The sequence below is a fragment of the Lithobates pipiens genome, unplaced genomic scaffold (assembly GCF_037356315.1).
Source record: "Lithobates pipiens isolate NorthernLeopardFrog02 unplaced genomic scaffold, aLitPip1_a1.2 Scaffold_18, whole genome shotgun sequence".
In the NCBI taxonomy this organism is placed as follows: domain Eukaryota; kingdom Metazoa; phylum Chordata; class Amphibia; order Anura; family Ranidae; genus Lithobates; species Lithobates pipiens.
The window spans coordinates 527256625-527276631 of NW_027507758.1; the positions used below are offsets into that span (position 1 = coordinate 527256625).

Sequence of the window (20007 nt, forward strand, 5' to 3'; positions counted from 1 at the left end):
TTATCTAACAACATGTTCAAAGTCATATCTCCACTTCCTCTGTAAATGAATATTTTTCATCAGTGTATAAGTTTGGATGAATTGACTTGGAGAAGTCCAGTTGGTCTTTAGCATTTCAAGTGGTTGTAAATTCTTACATATACCTAGTGAATTGACTGGCCTCAGGTGATACAGCAATGAAGGAACGCCCCACCCCTTCACACAGCACAAAGGAAGAGAGATGAGGCTGTCAATCAGTTGGAGGTCTCTCCCCTATCACCTTCTTTCTCTTGGTGTCAGAAGTGATTCATGCTAATTGCAGAGTAACGGCAGATAGAAATTACACTTATTGCTCTTGAGACAAGTACATAGAGAGATATGCTTTGCTCATATTTCAAATTTGAGGGTTACAACCCCTTTAAATTAGTCATTTCATTAAGCCTATGTTGTATTAAAGCATCACCTGCAAAAGAATCTTCCCATTTGTGAAATCTTGCAGCACAGTGGTTCATATCTAAAGCCCCTTTCTCACTGGGGCGGTGCGGGCGTCGGCGGTAAAGCGCCGCTATTTTTAGCGGCACTTTACCGTCGTTTTAGCGGCGGTCTGCGGGCGCTAGCGGGGTGGTTTTAACCCCCGCTAGCGGGCGAAAAAGGGTTAAAACCGCCCGCATAGCGCCGCTGCAGTGGCGCTATGCCGGCGGTATTGCCGCGTTGTCCCATTGATTTCAATGGGTAGGAGCGGTTTAGGAGCGGTGAATACACCGCTCCTTCACTGCTCCAAAGATGCGGCTAGCAGGACTTTTTTCACTGTCCTGCCAGCGCACCGCTCCAGTGTGAAAGCCCTCCGGCTTTCACACTGGAGTGAAAGGGGCCGGTTTTTTTCAGGCGCTACACAGGCGCTATTTTTAGTGCTGTAACACCTGAATACCGCCCCAGTGTGAAAGCAGCCTAACACACCAAGGATGGCAGTCAGAGGAACCGCAGTTCATTCACTCTTCGTTGGCCCATATGCCTACTATCAGGAAATATACTTACCTGTCTCTGCCAGCCTTTTCCTCTTCACCACAAGGCAGCCCAGGCAGTGGCTTAGTGGTTAGCACTCCTGCCTGCTAGTGCTGGGGTTGTTGGAATCCCAGCCATGACACTACCTGCATGGCGTTTGCATATTTTCAGCTTTTCAGTGCCAATGACTTTCTTGTAGGTAAATTGGCCCTAGCATATCAATTAATATAGGGGCCTTAGATTGTAAGCTCCTTGAGGGCAGGGACTGATGGCAATGTACAATATATATGTGTATATATAATATATATACACACTGAGCAAAATTGTGAACGCAACACTTTTGTGTTTGCCCCTATTTATCATGAGCTGAACTCAAAGAGCTACAACTTTTTCTATGTACACAAAAGGTCTATTTCTCTCAAATATTGTTCAGAAATCTGTGTTAGTGAGCACTTCTCCTTTGCCGAGATAATCCATCCACCTCACAGGTGTGGCATATCAAGATGCTGATTAGACAGCATGATTATTGCACAGTTGTGCCTTAGGTTGGCCACAATAAAAGGCCTCCCTAAAAAGTGCAGTTTTACTGTATTGGGGGGTCGGGGGGTCCAAAAACCAGTCAGTATCTGGTGTGACCACCATTCGCCTCACACAGTGCAGCACATCTCCTTTGCATAGAGTTGGTCAGGTTGTTGATTGTGGCCTGTGGAATGTTGGTCCATTCCTCTTCAATGGCTGTGTGAAGTTGCTGGATATCAGCAGGAACTGGAATACACTGCCTTTTTTGCCAATCCAGAGCATCCCAAACATGATCAACGGGTGACCTGTCCGGTGAGTATGCTGGCCATGCAAGAACTGGGATGTTTTCAACTTCCAGGATTTATATAGAGATCCTTGCAACACGGGGCTGTGCATTTTCATGCTGCAACATGAGGTGATGGTTGTGGATGAATGGCACAACAATGAGTCTCAGGATGTTGTCATGGTAACTCTGTGCATTCAAGATGCTATCAATAAAATGCACGTTGGGTACGACGACGAACTGCAGTCAGGTCAAGATCCTGATGAGGATGCAGATGAGCTTCCCTGAGACGGTTTCTGACAACTTGTGCAGAAATTCTTTGGTTATGCAAACCGCTTGTTGCAGTAGCTGTCCGGATGGCTGATCTCAGACGATCTTGGAGGTAAAGATGCTGGATTTGGAGGTCCTGAGCTGGTGTGGCTACATGTGGTCTGTGATTGTGAGACCGCTATGGTATAGAAAGTAACATTCAATTCAAGGGCAACAGCTCTGGTGGACATTCCTGCAGTCAGCATGCTGACTGCAAGAATCCCTCATAACTTGCAACATCTGTGACACTGTGCTGTGTGATAAAACTGCACATTTTAGAGTGGCCTTTTATTATGGCCAGCCTAAGGCACACCTGTGCAATAATCATGCTGTCTAATCAGCATCTTGATTTGCCACACCTGTGAGGTGGATGGATTGGGGTCGGTTTTTTCAGGCGCTACACAGGTGCTATTTTTAGCGCTGTGGCGCCTGAAAACCGCCCCAATGTGAAAGGGGCCTAACATAGATTTAGAAAGATTTGTGAACAATATTTGAGAGAAATAGGCCTTTTGTGTACATAAAAAAAGTCAGCTCATGATAATTAGTGGCAAACACAAAAGGGTTGCGTTTATAATTTTGCTCAGTGTATAAAAGTGAGTACACCCCTCACATTTTTGTAAATATTTTATTATATCTTTTCATGTGACAACACTGAAGAAATTACACTTTGCTACAATGTAAATTTAGTGAGTGTACAGCTTATATAACAGTGTAATGCCCGGTTCACACTACTCATCTGAGAACCCTGCGAATCAACTGCGGGTTCCAGCACCCGTAACGCACGGCAGTTCCCACTGTCATATGCGAACTGCCGGGGAGTGTTATATGTTAACGACACCCCCATTTCAGCTCGCATATCGCACTGCGAACTGACCGTTTGGACATGAATCGGATCACATATGTGTGGACACACATGCGATCCGATTCTGGTCCGAACAGAAAAAAGGGTCCTGTGTGTGTTTGCACTGAATGTGGTGCGATATCAGCTATACTGTCTGTATGGCTGACATTGCACCCGCACAGACATCGCATGTAATGTGAACAGCAGTGCGCTGCACATTACATGCAATGTCTGGCATCACAATAGTGTGAAACAGGCCTTAATGTTCTGTTCTGTCACTATAACTCAACACACATTCATTATTGTCTGAACCGCTGGCAACAAAAGTGAGTACACCCCTAAGTAAAAATGTCCAAATTGGGCTCAATTAGCCATTTTCCCTGCCCGGTGTCATGTGACTCATTAGTGTTACAAGGTCTCAGATGTGAATGGGGAGCAGGTGTGTTAAATTTGGTGTTATCACTCTCACTTTTTCATAATGGTCACTGGAAGTTTAACATGGCACCCCATGGCAAAGAACTCTCTGAGGATCTGGAAAAATGAATTGTTGCTCTACATAAAGATGACCTACACTATAAGAAAATTGCCAAGACCCTGAAACTGAGCTGCAGCACGGTGGCCAAAACCATACAGTGGTTTAACAGGACAGGTTCCACTCAGAACAGGCCTCAACATGGTCGACCAAAGAAATTGAGTGCGCCTGTTCAGCGTCATATCCAGAGGTTGTCTTTGGGAAATAGACATATGAGTGCTGCCAGCATTGCTATAGAGGTTGAAGGGGTAGGGGTTAGCCTGTCAGTGCTCAGACCATACGCCACACACTGCATCAAATTGGTCTTCATGGCTGTCATCCCAGAAGGAAGCCTCTTTTAGAGGTGATTCACAAGAAAGGCCGCAAACAGTTTGCTGAAGACAAGCAGACTAAGGACATGGATTACTGGAACCATGCTCTGTGGTCGGATGAGACCATAATAAATGTATTTGGTTCCGATGGCGTCACGTGTGTGTGGCGGCAACCAGGTGAGGAATACAAAGACAAGTGTGTCTTGCCTACAGTCAAGCATGGTGGTGGGGGTGTCATGATCTGGGGCTGCATGAGTGCTGTCGGCACTGGGGAGCTACAGTTCATTGAGGGAAAACCATGAATGCCAACATGTACTGTGACATACCGAAGGAAAACATGATCCCCCTCCATTCGGGGACTGGGCCGCAGGGCAGTATTCCAACATAACAACCCCAAACACCTCCAAGACAACCACTGCCTTGCTAAAGAAGCTGGGGGTAAAGGTGATGAATTGACCAAGCATGTCTCCAGACCTAAACCCTATTGAGCATCTGTGGAGCATCCTCAAACAGAAGGTGGAGGAGTGCAAGATTTCTAACATTCACCAGCTCCATGATGTCATCATGGAGGAGTGGAAGAGGACTCCAGTGGCAGCCTGTGAAGCTCTGGTGAACTCCATGCCCAAGAGGGTTAAGGCAGTGCTGGAAAATAATAGTGGCCACGCAAAATATTGACACTTTGGGCCCAATTTGGATATTTTCACTTAGGGGTGTGCTCACTTTTGTTGCCAGAGGTCTATACATTAATGGCTGTGTGTTGAGTTTCGAGGGGACAGCAAATCTACACTGTTATATAGGCTGTACACTCACTACTCTACATTGTAGCAAAGTGTCATCATCTTCACTAAAAGATAATAAAATATTTACAAAAATGTGAGGGGTGTACTCACTTTTGTGAGATACTGTGTATATATATATATATATATATATATACAGTTGTGCTCATTTATATTGAAAATATGACCAATTGTGCCAAAAAACTGTATTTTGTTCAAGGATAGTGATCACATGAAGCCATTTATTTTCACATAGTTTGTTATTTCCTTTTAAAATCATAATGATAACAGAAATCACCCAAATGGCCCTGATGAAAAGTTTACATACCCTGGAATGTTTGGCCTTGGTACAAACACAGAAGGTACCACACACAGGTTAAAATTTCTATTAAAGGTTAATTTCCCACATTTGTGGCTTTTTAAATCGCAAATAGTGTCTGTGTATAAATAGTCAATGAGTTTGTTAGCTCTCACATGGATGCAATCTAGCCTGCTAGTGCATCCATGTGAGAGGTAACAAACTCATTGACTATTTATAACAGGGGATCGCTCAGATGGAAAAGTAGATTTTTCCTTCATCACACTTTTTCAGATCAGAGCGGGTCGGGTGTCAGCGGACATGTCACCGGTGATATCTGACGCTCCATAGAGGTCTTCCTTAATAGATAAAGCTGTCCAGCAAAAGTAGTAGGGATGATAGACACCGCACACCACTAACTCAACAGGTAGAGAGAAGTGGGAACGCCCTCAGCCTGGAACTCCTAAGCCACTCCTCTCTGATGTATCTTGCCTTGCCCACCGGGGCTTAGTCATAGAAGTCATAGAGAGCAGCCTGAGTTCCCAGCATAGCTAGAGAACTGACCATGATGTGATCTCCTGCCTAGTGTGGTCAGTTTTTAATAGCAAAGCAGAGGGACTGACAGGAACACAAGTAAGCAATACAAAGGGAAGAGGATACTTTCTGATACAAGTCATGGTACACGAGGCACATATAAGGAATACAAAATAACAAAGATAACAAATGCAGCCACCACCTAAGGATTAGTAAGCCGCACTATAAAATATTTTGGGTTTTGGTTTATATGTGCTCTTCCCTTTTTCCTTTTTCTGCTGGTGTAATGTACAATTCACATACTCGCCCAGCCATTAAATTCAGCTTTGTCCTGCTGATATTCACTGAGCCACTGCCACATGCCTTGTGCCACCTACAGTACCTCTTGATGACGTACTACTGGCTTCGCTAGTGGTGGCCCATCCATAGGGGGCACACCGGGCGCCGCCACCCAGCCATGTGTCCCCTAATCTACATGCAGGACGCCAGACACAGGGATTTCAATAGGGCTTTTTTTTATTTTTATTTTAAGCAAATGATTAGAGCCTGAGGCTCTAATTGGCTTAAAAAAAGGGTGGGTTCTGGGCATAGAGCACTACGTTCCGAGCCCACCCCCTTGTGTGACATTAGTGAATTAATATTTGCTAATGTCTTCCTGTTTCTTCTCTTGGCCAATCAGGAGTCAGAAGACCCGATTGGCCAGGAGGAGAAGACGGAGAGGGGACATAGAGGCCAGGACACGAAGGAGACAGAGGGGAGAAGCTGCCACCGATGGATTCAAACATGGGGGAGAGCCACTCTCTTCTCTGCTCTACCCGGCTCCGTTCATTCCCCACCAGCAGCAGGCATTCCAATGTGCTGAGCACCGTTCTGGGGGGGGGGGGTATGATGCGTGGTGGCGGTCCGGAGCAAAAGGGGGGGTCCAAGGTGAGGTCCATCTCCCGCCCCCCCCTGATTGATGGAGCACCAGCCACCACTGGGTTTCACCCTTCTCCAGCCACAGTGAATGGATTAGAAAGCATCCTGCAATAAGAGATGCAGGGGATCTATTTTTCTGCTTTTATTTTTATCATTACCAAATTCCTTACAAATTACTTAGCACCACAGAGTGATACTTTGTTCTGCATTGTCTAAAAGGGCAGTACTGAGAGGTGGGTAGGGGATGGAACAAAGGAATGGTGCTGGAGTTGGGTAGGGGCAGAGAAAAGGAATGAATCAGAAAGGGGTGTTCCTGCACCTATTCTCTGAGAGAAAAAAGCCATGTGTACTTATTTCAGGAGGCTTCAGAACTATAAAGACATCATTTTGGCCTGGGCAAGAATGACAGCTAGGGAGCAGGGTGGACCCAAAAAAAAGGAAAAAAAGGTATCCAAAAACAGAAAAAAATTGCCATTTTACATTGTGGAGAGAGGGAGAGCAATGATGCCAAGCGCATTCAGCGGAAATCTTCCCTACCTAATTCTGCATTAAAATAGATTAAAAACAACTTTGCAATGCATTTTTGCCTGGATCAATGTGATAAAGTCTTCTCTTTCTACCTGGGTCCAACTATAAATAGCCATGTAAATGCCGACCAGAATATACTGTCAATGTACACTGTAAATGTGCTTTACTGCCTCTTTGATACCTAGTGTGCACCAACAACATGCAAACAAAGCAGAACATACCAGTAAAGATTATAAATCTCTAATGCAGCACTCAATGTTTACAGTGTAGGAAACTTTAGTTGGGCTCCTCTGTAAGCAGGCTTTGTGTATGAACTCGAGCTGGTTCCTGGCCGGGAATACTGTAAGCAGAGGAGCCAGGGTTAATTTGTTTGGAGTTAATTTGTTTGGGTTAATTTGTTTGGAGTTAGTCGGCAGAGTCCCAAAGTCTCTGTTGCCTCCCCCTGACTTCTGGGACTACTGGAGGGTTCTAGAGGGCAGAGGAGCAAAGACGAGGCCTGAATATTTATGGAGTCTATTCCAATCCCTGGGTGGGGATTGGAATAGAAGGTGGATAGACAGGTCATTAATATTCTGGAGGCTAGTGATGTGGTAAGTCCAGGATCCAGTTGCCTGGAGGGGACCCCTATGCTTGGGGGCTCTGCCCTTGACCAGAAGGAAAGGACAAAAGAGAGAGAGAAGCTGATGAAGTCTCACTCTTCTAGGTTCAGCCATTGGGACCTGTCCAGCAGGAGGCCTGTTCAGCAGTCACATGTGCTTCAGGATCCACCAAAAGGGAGTGAGTGAGTAGCTTCAACCACTGCCACCCAGAACCTGATAAGGGAGAAGCAGCCAGGTGCAAGACCGTTACCCTACACCTCTTGTTTGGGGAATCTAAGGAGCAGCCAGGTGCCTTTGAATTTTCTACAGCGATAGAACACCTTCATTCAGTGATTAGAAATCTTTCGTTAGCAGTTGATCCATGTATCCTACAGGAGGACAGTCATCTGATTTTTGGTAGCCAGAGACAGTTTCAAGTCCTCGAGTTACATTCAAGTTACAGTTCTGGGCATCCCATACCTTCCCATCCTTATCCAAATTCATCTGCGAAAAAAACAAATACAAAACACCCTGGACTGGTTCTTAACTGCTAAGTGAATGCCGGAAATTTCCTGTTGCCTGGTTATGCATGTAAGGGGAAGCCATAAATCCAGAGGCCCTTATGAGGGTAATGCTACAGTAATATATAATACAATGTTTAAAAATTTCACAAACTCTTCTATCTTCACAAACACCAGTCCAGCAACACATATAAATTTGTATCCCAATGATTAGGGTTTTGATGATACCAGGCAATATTGCCTTTAACATTAAGTTGGTGATTCAAGAGGAGGACCTTCCCTGCATTGGTGTTCGTCCCTTTGGAGCCACAAATTTCACCCTTGCCTCTTTACTTTACTACCAAAACGTGAAGTATAATAATGGAAGGCCTCTCTTCATCATCATCTAACAGCAGCTACTCCAACCAAGGGACAGAGTTAGAGAATTGTCTCTGATTGGTGCAAGTCAGACAGGTGCACTTTAACGCTCCATGTGTCAAACAGCTTTTCAGTCACTGGAGAGACTAAAGAGAGGAGATAGGGCAGCTTAGTTTATGTCTTGGAGCAGGCTTTGTGTATGAACTCGAGCTGGTTCCTGGCCTGGAATACTTCAGGAGTCAAAGAGTGCGCTGGACGTCTGTCTCAGATTTCTGAGTTAGCTGCCATTCCAAGAACTTGTGCAGGTAAAATTAGCAAGCAAACATGATCAGTGTAAATAGGTTTAGCCACAGATCGCATTGTCCAAAGCAGTTTCTTCTGCACAGAATGCTGGTTATCCACACCAAAGTGGGGAGATTTTAGCCCACACTCACCGCTTTATAGGCTCTCTGGGAATGGATGTAAATACTGAAGAAGCTGTTTCCAAAGATCACCTAGAAAAGGGGAAACAAGACAGCCTTCCCGAGGATCACCTAGAAGACAAGAGATTGACCCTAGCTGGGATTCCCCTAGGCTTGGAGTACAACTGGTCTTGGGTAATGTTTTCTTCTTACAGCTTGAGTGTAACTGTAGCAAATGCTTGCAATATACTTAGCTACTTGAGGATTTTAGAATGATTTGTTGTTAGTCTTTTTCATTGTATCGTATGTGCTGACAACATATAGAAATTTCAGTGTGTGTATCCAATCTCAATACGTGCAAGATGGACTGTAACGATTTATGTCTTGCATTGTGCGATTACAATATTTAAAGACCTGAAGGAGCTCTGAAAATGGGTTTAAAATATGCTATACAGACAATAACTTCAAGTATTCCTAAAATCAAAATATACTTTATACACACTATATATATATATATATATATATATATATATATATATATATATATATATATATATATAATAGAAGAGCCACCCATGGGTCTTGAGCAGGAATATGTGTTCCAACAAAAAACATTCTGTTCAACTTTTCAATGGATCGCAGTCCATCTTTGTCTAGGCCTTCACAAAGATGGACTGCAATCCATCGAAAAATTGGACAGAATAAACTCTTCTTGTTTGGACACAGCTTCCTACTTGAGGCCCGTGAGTACCTCTACCACTTTCTATTTATCAAACAATGCTACCTTGCTGCAGTGCGCCTGGGCAGATATTATCTAAACAATGTGCAGTCACTTTTGATTTTGATAGATTTTATATATGTGTATATACAGTATATGTGTATATTAATATATATACACACACACATATATATGATGCGTGCGATTTGTTTTTCAAAACTCAGACAAATTTTTTTTTTTCGGAGATTCGGATGTACCCAAATCTCCAAATCACAATAGTAACAAATTTCAATTAATTCAAAACAAATTATGATGACAACTAATTCATTCGTATTCAATTGTTTCATGCAAGTTACATGATGCAATAGTTTGGGCCTTTTATAAATGTTTGAAGCATCCAAAATAAGGTAATGTCATAACAAATGATCCGAGTTGATAAAGATCTATTCATTTTTATTCTAGTGAGTGTGAATGATAAAAAAATGCACTATATAATACATATGAAATGGAAATATTTTGCAATAAATAGTTACAGTAAGGTATAAAAGTAAAAAAAAAAGATGATTCCTACTACTTGCTTTTGGGATGGATGGAGGTGGATCCATCAGAATGGCCAAATCATAATATAACAAATAAATCTGAATCTTCCTAAATAATATCTGATAATACAAATCAGTTTGGAACAATTAATATACAAAACAAATCCGAATATACAAAAACAAATTCCAAATATACAAAACAAATTCCGAAAATCAATCATTCTAACATAACGAATATGACAAAATGAAATTATTAACCAAATTATTCCGAAACAAAATAATTTTTTCTGTCGCGCACATCTCTAATATACTGTATGCTTTTTAATTGATACAATTAAAATTGGGAATGTTTTAACAGTATGGTGAGTGTATAAGCAGTTGCTTTGAACAAGGTATTTAAAAAGGATATCACACAAGCTGCATTGTACTGCATTGCTAAACACTACCTCAACACAAGGACATATTCACCCAGTTCACATTAACATTGCCCGATTATGTGCACTGATTGAAAAGAAAAGTGTGTTATTTAAAAAAAATGTATATAAATAATACACTGCAGTGCTCAATAAATGCATATGCACTGTGTGAATGGGCCCTAAAACTATAGATTATAACAATAATATAACAATTATAACATAATACATAATATAGTAAGGTATGCTTTCATGGTCCTATGTGGGTTTTTTATGCTATTCAGGGTTATGTTAGATCTCTAAACCTTAAAAAAAAATAAAACACACTAATACAATGCAGAAGCCGTAGACATCTTCAGCCATAGAGTGGTTGCATACAGTATCGTCGGCTTCCTGGGTGAAGGAAAGCAACAGAAATGTTATGCAACATCCATGTACACAAGGCTTTACAGATATTTACCTCCACTTTCTGTAGTGCTGACAGTATTTTACCAGTGAGGGTAAATTTTCAACAACACAGGCAGAAATAAAAATGCTTTTCTTTAGTAGAGTAGAGGAAGACTAGAACCCCTGTCAGAACTGTATTTCTGTATATGTCCCTATTGTAGATTTTCCCTCACTTCCTGTCTTGGGAAATTGCTGTCAGCGTGGCAGGAGGTGAGAGCAATGCCGTGTACACACGACTGGACTTTCCGGCATAAAAGGTCTGGCGGTCTTCCTGATGGTCTTCCCGGCAGAGTTCCGACCGAACGGACTTGCCCACACACGAACGGACTAAAGTCCGTTTGTTTTGAACATGATGTCGTGCGAATTAGGACTAGACTAGGAAGTTCAATAGCCAGTAGCCAATAGCTGCCCTTGCGTCGTATTTGGTCCGTCGGACCAGCATACAGACGAATGATTTTCCTGATAGAAATTGATCCCGTTGGAAAGATTTAAAGCAAGTTCTATTTCTAGGTCCGTCTGAATTTTTTGAAGAAAAACAGATGATTTCGTCCTTTTCTGCGGGACAGTCCAGTCATGTGTATGTGGCATAAATCTCTCTGAGCCCTGAATAGCAGTAAAAACCTGACTCGCTTTCATCCAAAATAAAAATAAAAAGTATGACAAATCCACCACTTGCAGCACTGTGAGGTACCTGTATATCGCAGGACTTTCAGTGGTTATACCAGGATGATTGCCTTTTTCGGCTGATGGAGCACTTTTATGTAAAAGTAATCCTAGTGGCAAAATAGCCGCTGGATTACTTTTACAAGTGGCAGGAAGTGGTCCCCCATCCTCCTTCCTGGGCTTTCCCGTCCCAACAGGGAACCCGGCATTGCAGCCAGTGGTTCCGCCAGCTGACCACAGAGATAATCAGGGACTGGAATAGGGTTGCCACCTCATCCCTTTAAACCAGAAAAAACATATATGAGCAAAAAGCACTTGTGGGTTTAACCAATCTTGTTTTTTTTTTTTTTTTGTACAATTCTTCTTTAAGGGGGCGTGTCCTATACCTGCTTACTTTTGCCGATTGGTGTCCCTCATTCCCATCTTAAAAAATGCAGAGGTATGCTATTTAAGTGAAGTTAAATCTGACCAAGGGGCACACTGACATCAATAAAAACCCAGACAGAGATTTTAGCTCTGCCTCACTATGCAAAACAAGCAAAAAGTATTGGCCGGAATATCACTTTAAACTTTTGAGTCCTCAACACCATGTTAAAACAGCTCTAAAATAGAGGCTATTGGTCCAAGTGACGTTTTCGAACAGTGATCAGCCTCAGTGACTCCTGCAGGCCCCTCAGAACTTTTGTTGAACCTGCTGGCTGTCAGCACTAAGCACAAGAGCTGAAGGGATGATTCTACAGACATCTCCGCAGGTGGCATCTGTCATTACACATGGATCGTGTGTCCTCTACAGAATGGATTTCAAAAAGAGGCCACACCATTGAGTACTTACCTGAAAACAGGAGCAGCCCTTCTGTCTCCCGGCTCTGTGTCAAACACTGCCCTCATCCCGTGCCTCTATGATGATGCCAGCAGCTGGAAATTTAACAGCACTACCAGGTGGATATCCATTTACCTGGGGGTACCTGGCAATTGAGGAAAGCAGAGCACTGAAGCCACATTAGGAGTGGATATAAATCTGCTCCGATGGCAGATTGTTGTGAAACCCTTGGGGAGCCTCAGGACTTATCACAGGACCCCAGCTGAGAATGCTTGGGTAGCGCATGTGCTTGAGAGCGTTGGAGCTAGCGTTGCCACCTCATCCCTTTAAACCCGAACGCATATTACTTACACAGGTTCTGTGGCTGATTAGGATGGTAATTAAACTCACTTGGTACCTTATCTACATTAAGATAGCCTCAGAACTTGTGTTATTCATATGTATTTGGGTTTAAAGGGATGAGGTGGCAACCCCTGTTTGGAGCATTGGAGTTCTTATTGAGCTTCTTAACATTTTCTGTACTGATCACAAGAGCAATGATAGGAAGGTGGTGGAGCCCAGCATGGAAGAAACTGGCTTATTAAGGCACATGGGTGTCATAATTTACTGATGTTTACATGTTGTTGACAAAAAGTCTGTGAGTAAAAAAACTGTGTGTAAAACCTGAGTGATGCTGAATATAGGTCTGTAAAGGTGCATAAGCGTATAGATGAGTAAAATTCTTCTTCACTGTCAGTGTTGTAGTATACTGATTTATGCTTATAGACGAGTAAACGTGTATGCGAGTAAATTACTGCACTCAAATGTAAAATGTTAGTTTTATGGCTCTGTACTCATCACTATATTACTGATCTTTACTCAGCTGTGTGCGTGGTTCCATAGACAACAAATGCATGTCATTTCAAATCAGTAAAAATGTGGCATTTTTTTACTCCCATGTGCAAGCCCTGATGGATCACCCATTACTGTTGCCTCTGACAGTCTACTTTGTATATTTTGATGGCTCCTTTTAAGGTGTCTTCTATGGCAACAGTTTTATCCCATGCATTTCACAGCATGGAATCTGATCAGTGTCAGGGCATTACGTTCGTTTTTAATGGAGACAAGATCAAATTCTGCTTCACTCAAACACACCATCTTGGGCAATGCATTTGAGATGACTTTCTTAGTAACTACCCAAGGAAGAAGTTCTGAGAAATCATTGACTTGTTTACAATCTGTGTACAAATATCACAGACAACATATAGCCTGAAAAAAACAATAGAGCCATTATTAATTTTCACAAAGTCTTCTGCTTCAGTGTTTTTAGATCTTTTTGTCAGATGTTACTATGGTATATTGAAGTATAATTACAAGCATTTCATAAGTGTCTATTTTATTGACAATTACATTAAGTTTATGCAAAGAGTCAATATTTGCAGTGTTGACCCTTTTTTTTCAAGACCTCTGCAATTCGCCCTGGCATGCTGTCAATCTACTTCTGGGCCACATCCTGATTGATGGCAGCCCATTCTTGTATAATCAATGCTTAGAGTTTGTGTGTGTGTGTGTGGGGGGGGGGGGGGCATGGACCCAAAATTTAGATGTTTTGTTTCCTGGTCATGGACCCAAAATTTTGATGTTTTGTTATACGACATCTAGTTCTCACTTTTGCCTTATGGTGCTCCATCATCCTGGAAAAGGCATTGTCCCTCACCAAACTGTTCTTGGATGGTTGGGAGAAGTTGCTCTTGGAGAACTCTTTATTCATAGATGTGTTCTTAGGAAAAATTGTGAGTGAGCCCACTCCCTTGGCCAGGGCTGGCCCAAGACATTCTTCTGCTTGGGTCTAAGAATAAAATGCTGGCCACCCCCCCCCCCCCCCAAATAAAAAGAAAATCAGGCCCACAAAAAACATCCATTATTTTATATGATAATTGAAACTAAAATTACATTTATCAAGAAGTCAGATTTACATGCAACAGCACCTTTCTTATATGCAACATTATATGACATACCATTATGTTCAATTCCAAACCACAGACTCCCCTAATCACAGACCATCCCATCACAGACTCCACTCATCACAGACCATCCCATCACATACCCCTCTTCATCACAGACTCCCCCATCACAGATCAACCCATCACAGACTCCCCTCATCACAGACTCCCCCATCACAGATCAACCCATCACAGACTCCCCTCATCACAGACTCCCCCATCACAGACTCCCCCATCACAGACTCCCCCATCACAGACTCCGCCCCCCCATCACAGACTCCCTTCATCACAGACTATTCCATCACAGACCATCCCATTACATATTTCCCCCATCCCAGACCATCCCATCCCAGACCATCCAATCACAGACCATCCCACCACAAACTTCCCTCATCACAGACCATACCATCACAGACCATCCCATCACAGACCATCCTATCACATACCCCTCTTCATCACAGACCCCCCCATCACAGACTCCCCTCTTCGCAGACTCCCCTCATCACAGACTCCCCCCAACACAGACTCCCCCCAACACAGACACCCCCGTCACAGACTCCCCCACCCCATCACAGACTCCCCCATCACAGACACCCCCATCACAGACTCCCCCGCCCCATCACAGACTCCCCCGCCCCCATCACAGACATCCCCCATCACAGACTCCTCCCCATCTCAGACTCCTCCCCATCACAGACTCCCCCGCCCCATCACAGACTCCTCCCCCATCACAGACTCCCCCGCCCCCATCACAGACATCCCCCATCACAGACATCCCCCATCACAGACCCCCCCATCACAGACACCCCCCATCACAGACACCCCCCCATCACAGACTCCCCTCATCACAGACTCCCCCACCCCCATCACAGACTCCTCCACCCTATCACAGACTCCCCTCCCCCATCACAGACTCCCCCATCACAGACCCCCTCCCATCACAATGCCCCACCCCTAATTGAAATAATACTCCATCTACAGAAAAAAGTGTCCGTAAATTATTTTTTTTAAATGTTGGCAACTATGCAGTACGTGGGAGTGTTGTATGGTGTTAGTTCACCTTTTCTGTAAAGGTGAACTAAAACTTTAATCAGAAGTGTATCTGCACCTACCGTTTTCTCTTAGCTTCTCTGCCCACAAATACCTGTTCAGTGAAGTCCACCTAATGCAGCTTCTTGTGATGGTGTGACAACAATGCTGCACTGCTCCTGAATGCAGAGTAAAGCTGTCTCCCTCATGTACAGTGCCTGCTTGTACTACAGTGGAATGAAAGGATATTGCAGGAGGCATGGCAAATAGAATCATCACTGCCGATTCACAAGCCTGTAGCTTGTCAATAGCCCCTGGCCAGACCTAGTCCTGCCCACTAAATTCTGAATCAACACTACTGAATCAGCACTATCTCTGTTACTGAAACCCTCCTACTGTGAGCTACAGTATCTGGGAGTATATGAGGCACCAATTAGGGAGCATTTTTCTAAACCAGGCAATGTAAAGAATGTTTTTTTGTTTATGAATCCTATACATGACTTAGTAACTAAATTTGTACTTGTGGGGGGCATGGCTTGATGGTGGGGCGAGAGGCTGCATAGAAACACTGCTCCAGCTCCCAACTGCTATCCTGTGTCTGATCTCCTCACCAAATGGCTCAAAATATTCCCCACAGTGGTGGGCACACAGCAGGCTGGCTGAGATGGTGAAATACGGGCCGCCCTGGCCCCCTTCCATGGCGGACTGACTGGCTGGGTTCCGGAGGGAAGATGGCGCTGGCTCACATGCCGGTCATGCGGATATGCTGCAGGCATCCTCCTCTGCAAAATGGAGTTCAGCTAAGGGGGTGAGTGCTTCACATTCGGCTGTTACCTACTCACAAGCAGACACCAAGCTAGCACAGGATCCCCAGCTATTGCAGGACACTGAGCTATCACAGGATTCCCAGCAGCTTGTTGAAAATGGCCAGGAAGAGGTTTCTCCCCTAATGAACCTACACTGGCCACCATTATGCTGGCTATACAGGATTGCAAGGCCTCACTCACTAATCAAATAGCCTCTATACGTATGGATTTCTCACTCCTGAAGCAGGTTGTCCAGAACCTACATGATAGAACTGGTGACATGGAGGAACGCATTAGCTCTCTGGAAGACACTGTGCATCCACTCTCAGTTAATATGCATGATATTACTGGGAAAATGGCACCCCTCACGCCAAAATCAATGATTTAGAGAATCGTTTGCGCAGGAACAATCTTCGCTTTGTCTGGTTCCCCGAACGAGCGGAGGTCTCCCACCCTGAAAAATATATTTACTCCTGGCTGAGGGACATTTTTGAAATGCGACTTCGTTCTCTTATGTGATTGGACGGGCATGCCGCACCCCTCCCCGTCCTCCTCCAGAGGGAATCTTCCATGCTCCATTGTAGCACGCATTCTCAACTTCCAGGACAAGGTAGCCATTCTACGCCTGGTGAGGGAGAAAGGCCCGCTCAAATATAATTGTAACAACATATCGATTTATCCTGATTTCTCAGCTGAAGTCCAGCACCAAGGTATCTCCTTCTCAGCCGTAAAGTCCCGTATATGTGGCCATATCTACTGCGTACATATAAAAAGCATTCGATATCGGAGTTCTCCCCCTTACTGTGCGAGAGGCCTTGATCGTACTGCTACTAAAACCCTGTAAAGACCCACTCAAATGCGATTCAGTGTCCAATATCCCTCATAAATGTGGATGTTAAGATACTGGCCAAAGTATTGGCAAATCGCTTGAATGCCATAGTAACAACCTTGGTCAATAGTGATCAGGGTGGTTTTAAACCTGGAAGGTCCACCAGAATGAATATTCGCAGACTATTCCACAATTTGCAATACCCACACGATTGTTCCACATGGGCCTACATGCAGAATGCGCCAGTCCATATAACAGACTGGATCACAAAGATCTTTCAAGAATTCAAATAGTCTCTAGAGGAGTTCACAGGACCATCCCTAAACTCTCTCATATCCACAGAAGCTACATACACACAGACCAAATGTCGGGCTGCATCAGCCGGTTCAATAAAAAAACGTCCGACATTCGGCAGTGTGTACTGCAGCCAGTTTGGCCTGCTCCCGACTAGTGTTCTCAGCCAATGGCTGAGGGCGCTGACTGGAGTTTTCTGGGGGTAGGGGGTGCCCGCCTGTCAGAATACAATAGAACAATAGAATTGTTAGTACAGCGGCTCCGACCTGAGCTGTCAGTTATTTTTCGTTCAGTCCACTGTGTGTACTAGGCATTAGGCTAATCCTATTGTCTCCTTAAGAAACAGACGTGTGTCCTTATCTACAATCTTCCCACACTGCGGGCATGTCAAATGATCCAGTAGGGGCCATATATAGCCTCTCTCAGTCCAAGATAACTAATAACCAAATCTTGAAAGAGCTCTGTGTTAATATAGACACAGGCTCCCCCAAGATGGCCAATGAGAGCCCAATTCAGAGGACAAGTCAGTAAGACAATATGTAAATGGAAATCACTGATCTTTTCCAATCCAAAAGTAATAAAAAAAAGTTTTAGCTATATTTACATATTATTTACATATTTCCTTGATGAGTTCTCTGCCTGGCTGCCCTACTTTCTGTCTTCAGAAATTCCCACAATCCTTCTTGGTGATTTCAACATCCCTGCTAATACAAACACTCCTGCTACTTCTAAACTTCTTAGTCTAACCTCTTCATTTGACCTGAAGCAATGGGTACAGGCTTCTACTCATTCTGATGGCAACACCTTTGACCTTGTATTCTTCTACCTTTGCACTCCATGCAACTTCTCAAATAATCCTTCTCCTCTTTCCGACCATCACCTAATTCATTTCTCTCTCCCCCTGTCTTCCAACACCTTTCCCTTCAGTCGCCTAACCATCACCCGTAGAAACTTTCGCAACTTCGACTCTTTTCTCCTCTATTCTGCTGCTGACCACTTCTATGACAAAATCTCTCCCCTGTCCTGCCCCAACCAAGCCACTTCCGTCTACAATAAACCCCTGTCCTCCACCCTGGACAAGCTAGCTCCAATCACTACACGCAGAATCAGACCTCGACCCCTACAACCCTGGCAAACAGATGACACTAGAATTCTCAAAAAACGTAGTCGTGCTCTTGAGCGTCTGTGGCACAAGACCAAGTCTCACAAAGACTTCAACCAATACAAGTCTGCCCTCCAAAAATACTACTCTTTCCTCCACGCTGCCAAGCAGACCTATTTTACAACTCTTATTAACACCTTCTCGTCCAGTCCCTGTAAACTTTTCTCTACCTTCAACTCTCTACTCCGTCCTCCGCGGCCTCCGCCCACTGACTCACTCACTGCCCAGGAGATTGTTAATCACTTCAAAAACAAGATTGATACAATCCGTGATGAAATCTCCACACTACAGGTATCTCCCCCAGTTAAGACCCCACTACAACAGGTACTCTCAACACTCCCCTTATTCAAAACTGCTACTACAGATGAAGTTGCTAAACTCCTTTCTAACGCCTACCTAACCACCTGCCTCCTGGATCCTATTCCCTCTCAAACACTACGGTCGCCATCTGACTCTATACTACACTCTCTAACCCACATCTTCAATCTCTCCCTCACCTCTGGCATTTTCCCCAAGGCTCTAAAACATGCACTGGTCACCCCCATACTTAAAAAGCCATCCTTGGACCCTACCAATCCTAACAACCTACGCCCTATCTCCTTGCTCCCATTTTCCTCTAAACTCCTTGAGCGCCTGGTTTACAACCAACTGAGTGACTACCTCATTAAAAACAACCTTCTTGATCCCCTTCAATCTGGATTTCGCCCTCAACACTCAACAGAAACTGCTCTTTTAAAACTCACAAATGACCTACTAACTGCAAAAACCAACGGAAACGATTCTGTACTCCTATTTCTGGACCTTTCAGCTTCCTTTGACACGGTTGACCACCCTCTCCTCCTCAAAAAACTTTACTCCCTTGGTCTCCGTGACTGTGCTCTTCAGTGTCTCTCATCCTATCTATCCCAACGCACCTTCAGTGTCACTTACAATTCTACTTCCTCCACTCCTCTTCCCTTCTCTGTCGGAGTCCCCCAAGGTTCTGTTCTTGGACCTCTTTTATTTTCAATCTACACCTCTTCCCTGGGTCAGCTGATAGCCTCACACGGCTTTCAATATCATTTCTACGCTGACGACACACAAATCTATCTCTCCACCCCTCAACTCACTCAATCAGTCTCCTCACGCATCGCCAACTTACTAACAGACATATCTGTATGGATGTCACAACACTTCCTTAAACTCAACTTGTCCAAAACCGAACTTATAATATTTCCTCCCCCACGTGCCTCTTCCTCTGACTTCTCTGTCAAGAGTAATGGCACAACCATCCACCCATCCCCACGTGTCAGGGTGCTAGGTGTTATCCTGGACTCTGAACTCTCCTTTCGGCCCCACATCCAATCACTTTCCAAAGCTTGCCACCTCAACCTCCACATCTCTAAACTACGTCCCTTTCTAACCAATGAAACCACAAAGCTCCTGAATCACTCCCTGGTTATCTCTTGCCTTGACTACTGCAACTCCCTCCTCATTGGTTCAACTTTAAATAGACTATCCCCCCTTCAGTCCATCATGAATGCTGCTGCCAGACTCATCCACCTTACAAACCGCACAATGTCTGCTACCCCTCTCTGCCAATCCCTCCATTGGCTGCCACTTGCCAACAAATTAAATT

At 44.1% G+C, this 20007-nt stretch overlaps 1 protein-coding gene across 3 annotated transcripts in view; it reads left to right on the top strand.

Annotated features, from left to right (window-relative positions):
• The first annotated feature begins 8641 nt into the window (after positions 1-8641).
• Positions 8642-20007, top strand: part of LPIN1 (lipin 1) — a 270004-nt gene continuing 258638 nt past the window's right edge. The window contains exon 1 of one of the 3 annotated variants that reach the window (XM_077488801.1): positions 8642-8882. In XM_077488801.1, the coding sequence (XP_077344927.1) occupies positions 8742-8882 (141 nt within the window). In that variant the 5' untranslated portion in view covers positions 8642-8741. The remainder of the gene's footprint in view (positions 8883-20007) is intronic. The other 2 variants (XM_077488806.1, XM_077488803.1) reach the window with 2 other exon arrangements.